Source organism: Hemitrygon akajei, chromosome 12 (genome assembly GCF_048418815.1).
Source record: "Hemitrygon akajei chromosome 12, sHemAka1.3, whole genome shotgun sequence".
NCBI classification, from domain to species: domain Eukaryota; kingdom Metazoa; phylum Chordata; class Chondrichthyes; order Myliobatiformes; family Dasyatidae; genus Hemitrygon; species Hemitrygon akajei.
The window spans coordinates 43,476,604-43,489,775 of record NC_133135.1 but is presented as its reverse complement, the minus strand read 5'-3'; the positions used below and the strand labels follow the sequence as shown (position 1 = coordinate 43,489,775).

The 13,172-nt window shown below is 39.7% G+C and overlaps 1 protein-coding gene across 2 annotated transcripts in view; it reads left to right on the top strand.

Annotated features, from left to right (window-relative positions):
* ipo13b (importin 13b) overlaps window positions 1–13,172 on the top strand; it is a 124,863-nt gene that overhangs the window by 103,677 nt on the left and 8,014 nt on the right. For both annotated transcript variants that reach the window (XM_073062987.1, XM_073062986.1), the window contains 3 exons: window positions 3,320–3,378; window positions 5,553–5,642; window positions 11,032–11,213. In XM_073062987.1, the coding sequence (XP_072919088.1) occupies window positions 3,320–3,378; window positions 5,553–5,642; window positions 11,032–11,213 (331 nt within the window). The remainder of the gene's footprint in view (window positions 1–3,319; window positions 3,379–5,552; window positions 5,643–11,031; window positions 11,214–13,172) is intronic.

Sequence of the window (13,172 nt, the reverse complement as noted above, 5' to 3'; positions counted from 1 at the left end):
AAGAAAAGATAGTACCCAACCCCTCTTTCAAAATGGAGGGGTGGTAAAACGATGCTTTAAGCAGCAGTGTGCTAAAGACTTCCCAAAGGTGTTGCTCTAACGAAAAAAAAAACACTTTAAAAGTTAATATAGAAAATTAAACATGTTAAATTGCTCAGTGGTGTGAAAAGAGTTGAAGTTGTATTGTGCTGGTGTCAGGTTTCACTTCCAGACACCAGCACATTTTGTTTCAGTATATCAAAGAACTAGTCACATTGATAAAGTAATTTAAATGTCCAGGTGAAATGAAATATTCTTTAGACCACAAGGAAAGCTGCAGACCTCTATTGATAAGGTGATGGAACTGGATTGATGAGTGATGTCTGGAAGGATTTAAGATTAGGTTTATTTGTCACATGTACGTTGAAAGATCAAATCAACAAGGCATGCACACATCTCACTAAAACTAACTAGTACATCTTTGGAATGTGGGGGGAAGCCATAGCCATAGCACATGGTCTTACAGCTGGTGCTGTAAACTGAAGAGCTAGCAATCAGAAATAAAACCAAACAAAAAAAATGCTGGAAATACTCAACTAATGAGACAGCATGCAATGATTATTTGAATGAAATTACTTCAGTCCCACTTGGTTATTAAATGTTCTTGGGGCACTGATGCTATACTTCAGGTTATTAAGATAAAGCATATAAAGAGTAGGAATTGAAGCTTTCTTGAGGTGAGGTGTAGAATATACAGTATATGCCAAGAAATAATAGGGAACCTGTGGTACAATTTTGAGTGTTCTGTGAGCCATACCGATCACATTCTGTGGATAAGGAGAGAGAATGCAATGTGTCTGGTACGTAGAAAGACTTTTTTAAAGTTCTATGCAGTGATACTGATTCCAATTATTAGCTGTGTAGCACTGCCTTTGGAAGCTCATAGGTAGGGAAAGTTAGAATATTGTTTCACTATTTGTTTAGGATTGAATGACATTGTAGTCTATTCAGTTGACCATAAGCTTACCAGTTTTTTGAAAAAGGTATCTATTTTGTACACCACTGATCATTCCAAATTTCTTTTTCAAAAGAGGAAAAGGATGTATATTTGAAGTTATTACTGCATCTGCTTCCATTACCCTCAGGCAAAGTCATTCAAATCACTAGTCATTTACTAATACATATTATAAAATACAATTGCAGTAATGTCTTATCTGTTCCTCTCTAATTCTTTTGCCAATTGTCTCAAATGTGTATCATCTGGTTACTGACACTCAAGTTTGTAGAAACAATTTCTCCTTATTGAATTAAATTCTTTGATAAATGTAAACACCAATAATAATCCATTTATTTATTTTTGCTGTAAGGAGACATTCCCAGCTTCTCTAGGCTTTCCACATAATGGGTCCTGTATGTCTGGTACCAGTCTCCTTTGCATTGCTTTTGGCTTTGATGTCATTTCCTAAAGTGCAGTTTACTGAAATAAGGACAATTTTTTTTAGCTGAGGCATTGCACATGACCTAAAACATTTTTCAGTTTCCTTGGTCTTGTATATCATTCCTTTAAAGCCTACAATCCTATTGTTTAGGTATTCTTCAGTTTTGTGGTTTTTTTGTGTGTGCTGTTCCCTCTCTGAACAGGTAGTTTAGTGCAATTTCTTAATTCCACTGTGTTGTAAACTACTAAACAAACAAATGTAGAGTAATTTACAAGAGCACCAAAGTATTGCAGGGATTTTCTGTGTTTTCACAAGTCTGACTCATTTCAGCACATGGTTTATCCACAATTCTGCCATGTTATAAACTCTTCATGAGAATATAAAAAAAGTAGGAGAAAGTCACTTGGCTTCTCAAGCCTGCCCTGCCAGTCAATAAGATGATGGCTGAACTGCCTGATCTGCCTCGGGCTTCATTTCTCCTGTGGCAATTTCACCCCCCCACCCCCACCCCACCACCTTCCACACAATGATCTAACCTCCTCCTCCTCCTCCTCCTCCTCGTCCTCCTCCTCGTCCTCCTCCTCCTCTCTCCCCCTCCCCCCCCCCCCCCCCCCAGCCCTCTTGGAAGAATTCCAGAGATTGACCACATTCAGAAATTCCTGTATTCCTTGGTTTTAAATGCCAGCCCCCTAATTTTGTCTGAGACTCTCCCACCACTGAATAACTTTCAGTGCTGTCTTCATAAAGATATTGTGTGTTTCAAGAGTATCACCTCATTCTCCTTAATTCCAAATAATGAAGATATTTCTTAAGTCATTCATGATAGGACAACCCCCTTCTCCTGGGATTAGTCTCGTGAATCTCTTCTGGACTACTTCCAATGCCATTATATTTGTTTTTAAATCATCATCATCATCATTTGCTGTGTTGTATGATGTATGTGATCATGGTCTATGACCATGATTGTTCTAGGCAAATTTTTCTACAGAAGTGGCTTGCCATTGCCTTCTGGGCAGTGTCTTTACAAGACCATTATCAATACTCTTCAGAGATTGCCTGGTGTCAATGATCACATAACCAGGACTCGTGATATGCACCAGCTACTCACAAGACCATCCACCACTGCTCCCATGGCTTCACATGACCCTGATCGGAGGGCTAAGCAGTTGTTACACTTTGCCCAAGGGTGACCTGCAGGCCAGCGAGGGGAAGGAGCGCCTCACACCTTCTTTGGTAGAGACGTATCTCCACCCTGCCACCCATCATTCTTAAAAAAGGGACCAAAATTCTGTACAGTGCTCTAGGTGTGGCCTCACCAGTATTATATACAATTGTAACAATACTTTCCTGATTCTAATCTCCAATTCTCTTGCAATAAAAGTTGATATTTCAAGCTACTTGCTGTACCTACTTGCTATCATTTTTCATGTAGAGAGCAGCTGGCATTAATGAAACATCTCAATACTGAATTCAGTGTGACCACAGCCACAGTATTGTCTGGAAATGCAGCTTTTAATTTTGCATTAGGGTAAGAAGTGAAGGTCTTTATTAACGAGATTGCTGTAAAATGCAGAGATTCATTTAATTCTTAACATCTATGCTGGCCACAAGTTTAAAACTCAAGACGTGTACTTGCTGCACAGAACTATATATTCTGTGGAATAAAGCAGGAGAGCATGGATAAAGCTAATATATTCCAGGATAACTGCTATATCCAGGCTGTAGTACTCAGAAGTAAAATAAATTATATGTGTGATAAAGACAAACAGTAATTAAGACATGTCTTTATATAGTGGGATGAGCTTTCATAAGTATCATCTTTCTACCACTGACACTTTATACATATGTGTGTGCACAGTAAATGATGATTGTAACCTACAATTAATTAAATCTGTTCTTAGGCATTATCTCGTTGAAATTTCCAGAGGCTCCAACAGTCAAAGCAACATGTACATTCTTTGTAAGTATACCTTATGTTGCTATGTGTATGGGGAGCAATGTTGACATTCGTTGAATTCATCTAAATGTTCAATTATAGCAGCTTTATTCTACAGTAACTGCAATTTCAATGAAATTGTCTCTGTACAAAAGACATCCTATGGTGCAGCATGATTTTTGTCAGTGAGCTAATACAATATTATGTAACTACCATCACAAATATGATGACTTAAAATTAATAATTTCATCTGTAATGTTGTATTGAAGGCAATTCCTTTTTTTAAGATTTTCATTTCCTTGTTAATGCATTATGGTGACTGGACTTTAATTGGCAAACAACAGATAATTCTCTCTATGTACCCCAAATGATGAGTTTGACCGTGGGGTGTAAGTAGGACCACACCTGACCAAGCCCTGTTGGAAGAATTCCAGGGATTCACCATCCTATGAGAAAGTCCTATATGCTTTGGTTTTGGAATCGGAGATGCCTCTTGAAAGAATTTTCAAAAGGAAATATTAGTACATTAAACAGATTTTTTTCCCTGAGTTTTATAGATACGAATATTTATTTAATATATGAAAAGTTTAAGTTCAGTGAAAAGATATGTAAATCAAACATATTTTTCCCATTAGCTTTAATGCATACATGCTGATTGCACTTCAGAGCTCAAGTATTTTGGTCAAAGACAGGAAAGCACTTAATATATTAATACATTTATAAGAAATAATATATTTTATTAATTGAATATTCAAATAAATTAATAACACATTAAGTGCCAATCTAGAGTACTCACTAAGTGCACCATGCAAGATTTCTTGCTTTCTTCCTTTGGCTTTCACTGACCTCTTTCTTTCTTCCCAGTCGCTGAACTCTTGCTATTTTCTTTCTTCTGCTTTAATCCTTGTATCTCTGCTCTCTTCTTCCATTCCCTTCCCCACCCCTCCATCCCTACTCCCTTGACTCTGTTCCGGTACTCTCGCCCTCCTTGATTTCACATACTGGCATGTATGTACACATATTACACACAAGCATCACATGTATGCATGTGTACATATAGCCATCCTGTGAGGAACCTGTAAGTTCACTATTTTAACTGTATTTTTTGACAAAACTAATCTCCACTGAGCTGGGATTTTCATTGCCTGATTAAGGGTTGTTAACCTGAAATGTAAACTCTGTCTGTCTCTACGTTGGATAGGTATATGGACAGGAAAGGAATGGAGGGTTATGGGCTGAGTGCAGGTCGGTGGGACTAGGTGAGAGTAAGCGTTTGGCATGGACTAGAAGGGCCGAGATGGCCTGTTTCTGTGCTGTAATTGTTATATGGTTACAGATGCTGTCAACCCTGCTGAATGTTTCCAGCATCTTCTGTTCTTATTTCAGACTTCCAACATCCACATTATTATTTTCCAAATCATGATATCTGGCATATTTGATCAAGATTTGTAGTTAACCAAAATCTTTTGGATGTTAGTAAGAACTATAGTGTGATTAACCATTTGAATTTGTTTATGCTACTTCTATAAATTGTGGATTAACAATTTCCACAAGCTTGTGGTTCTGTTGAATTCAACATTATATATTTCAATTCAAACTTTAAAATACAAATTTCTCATAAATGTTTTGCGATACTCCAAGTGGCAAGTTGCTTTTTGTAAAATTGTTTTAAAAATGTTAATTTCACAATTGTTTAAAATCTTTTGGTAAATTAGAAACTAATTATATACAAGCAATTTATGTTAATAACATACATTAAATGTTCTTGCATATTTTAACCATAATCATTATGGCTAGAGTATATATATTTTGCTGTTTCATATTTCAAAAGCTCTTTGTTGGTCAAGGTATACCATTTGGAAGAATATTTAATGTCTCTACCCTACAGAAACTTGGTTTAAAATGAAATATGATTGAAGTAGGAAATCAATGACTCTGACGGTGTCTATTCTGCTGAATTACCATTTATCTAATATTATTTGTCATTTATGTTCGTAATAGCACTCCCAGTCTTTCAAAAATATGCATAAGCATACTGTTCATGGTTTTCCATATTTATCTTTACATTGGACTGATCTCAGTGATCTTAATGATGACTTGCAAATTAATATAGAATTCAAACTAACAACAGTCCTACATGTTATTGAAGAATTTTAATTAATTTTTCTTCACTTGTGATTTTCTGTTTACTTTGTTAGACTGAGCTACTGGCACGTTGTCGGGAGATACAGCCTATTGGCTTAGTCGTCCATGAGAATGGAAAGCTGTTGCTGCAAGCTACTCTAGAAGTATGTAATCATGACAAGTTATCTAAAATGGCAATAGGAAGAAAACTGACACCAGCAGGGACCAAATCGTATAAATTAAATTTAAAGTTAGTTGTTAGATTCACAGCATGAAGTGATGGGTCTTAAATGCATGATGAAGTGTTAGATAATGTATTTTGTTGTGGAAAAATAAAAAAACTAGCATCAGCTTGACAGAAAGTTACTGATAGTGGTTTGCAATTTTCACACGTACTGAGGTACAGTGACAAAATTGTCTTGCATACCTTCCATTCAAATCAATTCATTACAGCAGTTCATTGAGGTAATAAAAGGGAAAACAGTAGCAGAATGCCGAATAAAATGGAATAAAACAGTAGAGAAAATGTTTAGTGTAGGTAGACAGTAAAATGCAAGGTCACAACGAGGTGCATATATTGTAAGATCAATTGTGTTTGAAAAGATGGCCATCAGTGTCCAAGAAACTTGACGCTATCTAGTACAAAGCAGTTTGCATCTATTACTCTAAACAACCAACCATTCCACAATTGTGTACTGAAGCTCTAGTGGGTACTATCTACAGGATGAAAGGAACTGGCATCTAAACAAGAGAACTTCTTAACCCAAGAGCAAAAGCCCTATGAAATAACTGACTTTTCCAAATTTGCCTACAAGTTGTATATGATGTTGATGTACTCTACATTCCATATTATGCAATCTTTTACTTAATAGGGTTGTGAAAGAGCACATGCTATGTAAACAGCAATATTTCTGTAAGGCACATAGCTGATATCTCAAGTACAATTTCATTTTGAAAAAAGTACGCTATGCTCTGAGTAAACAGCAGGATGGTGGAAGTATATAATGGACAGTCCTGGCAAGAAATCAGTAAACTTCGCAATAAGGTTTTCTTTCTAAGCTGTAAACATCCAAGATTCATTAGTTCCATGACAAACTAGATAGCCCATATTTCAGGAGAACAAAGTTTTCAATGCACAGTATTCTGCTGATGCTGGAAATCTTGAGCAAAATACTCAAATTGCTGAAGAAACTCAAAGTCAGGCAGCATTTATGGTGGGGATTAAATGTTATGGGCCAAGGCACTTCATCAGGACTGGGAAGGAAAGGGGAAGAAGCTAGAAGAAGGTGAGGAGAGGGGAAGGAGTACATGTTGGCAGGTGATGGGTGAGAGCAGTTGAGAGTGAAGGTGAGTGGATGGGGGAGGAGAAATGAAATTTGAAAGTCTTCATTGTTTCTCTGCTATTCATTTAGTTAAGAAAACAACCTTTCCTAATCCACACTTGGCAGATAGTTTCTGGTGCTATCAGATTGGCTTTTCTCTAATTCAGAATCTCAACCTGAGGACCAGACCAATCCTTTTCCATAATTCTCTTGAAACTAAAGGCATTATGATCTCTAGATGCAAAGTGTTCCCCTACACAAACATCTGTCTTCTTTCCTGTCTCATTCCCTAGCAGGAGATATAGTATTGCACTCTCTGTAGTTGGGACCTCTATGTATTAAGGAAACCTTGGTGAATACACTTAAAAACTGTCTCTTTCAGCCCTCTTACAGTTTGCAAGTCCCAGTCAATATGTGGAAAGTTAAAACTTTATACTTCTTGCAACAGTCTGCAGTCACTCTACAAATCTGCTTTGTCTAAATCCAGCTGACTGTTGAGTGGTCTATAGTATTATTGTGTTAATGTGCTCATCCCTTTCTTATTCCTCACCTGAGTAGAAGAGGTCTCCAGCCTGTCCAGTCTGTGCATTGCTGTAATGCCACCCTTCCTGTTCTATCATGGCCTAAACAGTGGAACCTGGGGACACTGGGCTGCCAGTCCTGCCCCTCCTGCATTTAAGTCTCCCTAATGGCTACAGGGTCTTAATTCCATTTGCTGATCCATGCCCTAAGCTCATCTGCTTTCCATAAAATATTCCTTGAATTGAAATATACACAGCTCAGAATATTAGATCCACCATGCTCAACCTTTTGATTCTTTACTTTTTATGGATTCCTAACAAAATCTTTCCTCACAACCACTCCACTATTTGCTCTGGAAGGTGCTTTGGTTCTTATCCCTGCAACTCTAGATTAAACTTCCCATGCAGCATTTGCAAACCTTCCTGCTTAGGGTATTAGTCCACCTTCCAGTTCAGGTACAAATCATCCTGCTTGTACAGGTCCCACCTTCCCTAAAAGAGAGGCCAATGATCCTAAAATCTGAAGCCCTCCCACCTGTACCATCTCCTTAACCACTTGTTAAACTGTATTATCTTCCTGTTTCTGGCTTCACTAGTATGTGGCATAGGTGCAGTCCTGAGATCACAACCCTGGAGGTCTTGTCCTTTAACTTAGCATCTAACTCCCTGAACTTACTTTGCAGGACCTTGTCACCCCTTCTACCCATGTCATTGGTAGCATCCATTATAGAAACATAGAAAATAGGTGCAGGAGTAGGCCATTTGGCCCTTCGAGCCTGCACCGCCATTCTGTATGATCATGGCTGATCATCCAACTCAGAACCCTGTACCTGCTTTCTCTCCATACCCCCGATCCCTTTAGCCGCAAGGGCCATATCTAACTTCCTCTTAAGTATAGCCAATGAACCGACCTCAACTGTTTCCTGTGGCAGAGAATTCCACAGATTCACCACTCTCTGTGTGAAGAAGTTTTTCCTCATCTCGGTCCTAAAAGGCTTCCCCTTTATCCTTAAACTGTGACCCCTCGTTCTGGACTTCCCCCAACATCGGAAACAATTTTCCTGCATCTAGCCTGTCCAATCCCTTTAGAATTTTATACGTTTCAATAAGATCCCCCCTCAATCTTCTAAATTCCAGTGAGTACAAGCCTAGTCGATCCAGTCTTTCTTCATATGAAAGTCCTGCCATCCCAGGAATCAATCTGGTGAACCTACTCTGTACTCCCTCTATGGCAAGAATGTCTTTCCTCAGATTAGGGGACCAAAATTGCACACAGTATTCTAGGTGCGGTCTCACCAAGGCCTTGTACAACTGCAGTAGAACCTCCCTGCTCCTGTACTTAAATCCTTTTGCTATGAATGCCAACATACCGTTTGCCTTTTTCACCGCCTGCTGTACCTGCATGCCCACCTTCAATGACTGGTGTACAATGACACCCAGGTCTCGTTACATCTTCTCTTTTCCTAATCGGCCTGTTTTCCTGTCCTTGCAACCAAAGTGGATAACCTCACATTTATCCACATTAAATTGCATCTGCCATGAATTTGCCCACTCACCTAACCTATCCAAGTCACCCTGCATCCTCTTAGCATCCTCCTCACAGCTAACACTGCCGCCCAGCTTCGTGTCATCCACAGACTTGGAGATGCTGCATTTAATTCCCTCGTCTAAATCATTAATATATGTTGTAAACAACTGGGGTCCCAGCACTGAGCCTTGCGGTACCCCACTAGTCACTGCCTGCCATTCTGAAAAGGTCCCGTTTACTGCCACTCTTTGCTTCCTGTCTGCCAACCAATTCTCTATCCACGTCAATACCATACCCCCAATGCCATGTGCTTTAAGTTTGCACACTAATCTCCTGTATGGGACCTTGTCAAAAGCCTTTTGAATATCTAAATATACCACATCCACTGGCTCTCCCCATCCACTCTACTAGTTACATCTTCAAAAAATTCTATAAGATTTGTCAGACATGATTTTCCTTTCACAAATCCATGCTGACTTTGTCCGATGATTATCAAAGATCCCCAGCACCCAGGCCATGCTCTTTCCTTGCTGCTGCCATCAGATAGAAGGTACAAGTGCTTTAGGACTTGCACCACCAGGTTCAAGAACAGTTACTAACCCTCAACCATCAGGCTCTTGAACAAAAGAGGATGACTACACCTATTCTGTTTCTGGTGTTCCCACAATCAATGATCTCACTTTAAAGACTCTTTATCTTGTTATTTCATGCTCTCATTATTTATTGCTATTTATTTATATTTGCAGTTGCACAGTTTGTTGTTCATTGATCTGTTTACAGTCTCTGTTCTATAGATTTGCTAAGTATGCCAGCAGGATAAAGAATCTCAGGGTTGTATGTGGTGACACGTGTACTCTGAAAATAAATTTTACTTTGAACTTTAAACTTTGACCTCTGGCTGCTCACCTTCCCACTTGAGAATTCTATGGCTTTGATTGGAGATGTCCCTCACCCTGGCACACAGGAGGCAACATATCACCTGGAAATCTTTTTCCCATCCACAGAACCTCCTAATCAATTCCCCTATCCAATGAATCCTCTATCACTGCAGCTTGCCTCCTCCGCCCTTCCCTTCTGAGCTTCAGAATTAGACCCAGTGTCCAAAATCTGACTGCTGTGGTTTGCTTCATTCCTTCCCCCACCCCGCAACAGTAGCCAAAGCAGTGTACCTGTTATTGAGAGAAGGGGTACTCTGTATTGACCGCCAATCTCCTTTCTCCCTCCTGATCATCACTCAGTTATTTATGTCCTGCACCTTGAGTGTAACTACACACTACCTCCCTGTATTGTTGATTGATCTCTCAGTATCCCGAATAATCCTGAGTTCATTCAGCTCAAGCTCTATTTCCTTAATAATCGCTTGTAAAAAGCTGCAGGTGGATGTACTTCTTGCTGGGTCAACAGGGCAAGTGGAAGTCTCCCTGCCTTCCCACATCCTGCAAGAGGAGCATTCCATTATCCTGCACTCTCCTGCACCCTTTCTGAAGCCTCCACATTCTTCCTATAACGGGATGATCAGAATTTAATGCAGTACTCCAAATAGAAGGGAACACAAATGCCATAACTAATTGGATTGATTCCCAAGACCTTCAATATTTTCCCCTTATTCTCAATTATCCTCAAAATTATGCTACCATGGCAACATATGAGGAGTGGGCCTGTAGTTGCAGGAATTTAGAAGAATGAGGGGGATCTCCTTGAACCTTCCTGATTATTGAAAGGCCTAGAAAGTGGATGTGGAGAGGATGTTTCTATTCGTGGGACAGTCAAGGACTAGTGGGCAAGGGGGAATTTCTTTATCCAGAGGGCGGTGGATCTATGGAATTTATTGCTGCACACAGCTATGAAGGCCAGTCATTGGGTGTATTTAAAGTGAAGGTTGATGGGTTCATGGGGGCATGAAAGGTTCCAGGGAGAAGGCAAGGGAATGGGGGTTCAGGGGGAAAATATATCTATCATGATTGAATAGCGGAACAGACTTTTGGGCCGAATAGTCTAATTCTGCTCCTATATTTTATTGTCTTATTATTTCTTTTCTCGTACATACAATTATTGGTATATTGCATATTTTTAAAATGCTTATTTGTAAGTGCAATTTAAGCTCCAAATTATTACGATGCATCTGAATGGAAGTTCTGATTTTGATTCCTCCACTGATGGCATTAACTTGTGTACTTGCCAGGCTATTGGTGGCCAAGCCCCGAGGAATCTAATGGATCATTTTGCTGAGATACTGTTTGCTTTGAACAAGCATTGTGTTGCCTACTTGAGCATTTGGTTAAAGGAAGTGATGCAGCAACAGAATTTTCCATCAAGTCGCCTTACTCAGATACAAAAAGAAACATTTAGTCAACAAATTTTAAGGTATGTATGTTCAAAGTGCATGAGGGAAAGCTAGTCCTTATTTGGGGAAAATTAATTGAAAGTAAGTTTTGTAGTATCTCTTTGCATGCTATTTCAGTATGTATACACTCAGTAGCCACTTTTTAGTGGCCACCTGTATACCTGCTCGTTAATGCAAATATCTAATCAGCCAATCATGTGGCAGCAACACAGAGCATAAAAGCATGGAGACCAAACATCAGAATGGGCAAGAAATGTAATCTAAGTGCCTTTGATTATGAAATAGTTGTTGGTACTAAATGAGCATGTTTGATTATATCAGAAACTGCTGGTCTCTTAGGATTTTCATGCACAACAGTCTAGAGTTTATAGAGAGTAATGTGAAATATGAAAAAAATATCAGTGATCGGAGGGGAACGCCAGACTGTTTCAAGCCGACAGGAAGCTGACAATAACTAAGTGTTACTAAGTGGCATGTAGAAAAGCATCTCTGAATGCACATGTTGAACCTTGAAGTGGATGGGCTACAGCAGCAAAGCACAAGAATTCGCTGGAGATGGATATTTCAGGAGTTACATCATTGTGTCGGAACAAGGCGAGTGAGGAACATTGTAACCAGTCCATCTTCTGACCCTTTCACTCCAGCCCCACCAAAGAGTAAGGCCACTCTTTAATTTTTGGATTCCTGTTATTTTTTTTCTCCCTTATTCACAGTAAAGTCAAGCATTGTGATCGCAGTCCTGGATACATGGGCTAGAGATCTGTGTTCAAAATCCGGGTCAACTTTGTCCCATAGCTTTATGATCACAGTTCTGGATGCACAGGCTAAAGATTTGTGTCCAGGCTCCAGAAACTATGTCCAACTTCATCGTCACACATGCAGGGATCTACGTCCACATTCTGGAATTGAATTGTGGTCAAACTACCTAATGCACGGTGCAGGGATGTACGTGCACACTCTGGAGCTGAGTTGCGATGACTGTATTGGATGCACAGTGCAGGGATCTACGTCTGAACTCTCGAGCCAAGTCCCGGTCACAGTACTGGATGCACAGTGATCTATGTCTGCACTCCAGAGCCGAATCATCAAACCGGTTTCAGCAAGGCTATTTTGTGAGGAGGGAGACATGACCCAGGGTAAGGAACTAAACTCCCCACAGCTGACTTACTTCCTTCAGGATAATGACTGCTGTCTGTACCACACAACTTCCAAAGGAGCCAGAGCTGCCTTCAGTCAGTGAGAGGATAAGGATGAGAGGTGTACAAGATGATAGGAGGCATGGATTGGGTGGACAACCAGAGTCTTTTTCCCAGGAGAGAAATGATCGACTCCATTTCTTGCCGATCAAAGCGCTGAGAAAGATTGAAATCATCAAGAGTACGCTATTTAAACATTTGCAGTCTAGTTTCAAAAAAGTATGTGAACCTCTGGGTTAATGCCGTCTACAAAAGCTATTTGGAGTCAGGTGTTCCAGTCAATGAGATGAGATTGGAGGTGTGGGTTGTAGAGATGCCCTGCCCTATATAAAAAAAAACACACACACACAAGGTCAGGTTACTGATGGAGCCTGCTCTTCTCAATAATGATCTGTTTATGTGCACCATGTCTCGATCAAAACAACTTTCAGAGGACCTTGGAAGAAGAATTGTAGAGATGCATGAAGCTGGAAAAGGCTACAGAAGCATTTCTGAAGACCTGAGTGTTCATCAGTCTTCAGTAAGAAAAATTGTCTACAAATGGAGGAAATTCAGTACTGTTGCTACTCTCCCTAGGAGTGGGCATCCTGCAAAGATCACACCAAGAGCATAACTTGCAATGTTGAAGGATTTGTAAAAGAACCCAAGGGTAACAGCAAAGGACCTGCAGAAATCTGTAGAACTTGCTAAAGTTTCTGTTCATGCATCCACTACAGGTGTTCCCTGCTTTACAAATGTTCGCTTTACGCCACTTCACTTTTATAAAAGACCTACATTAGTAAC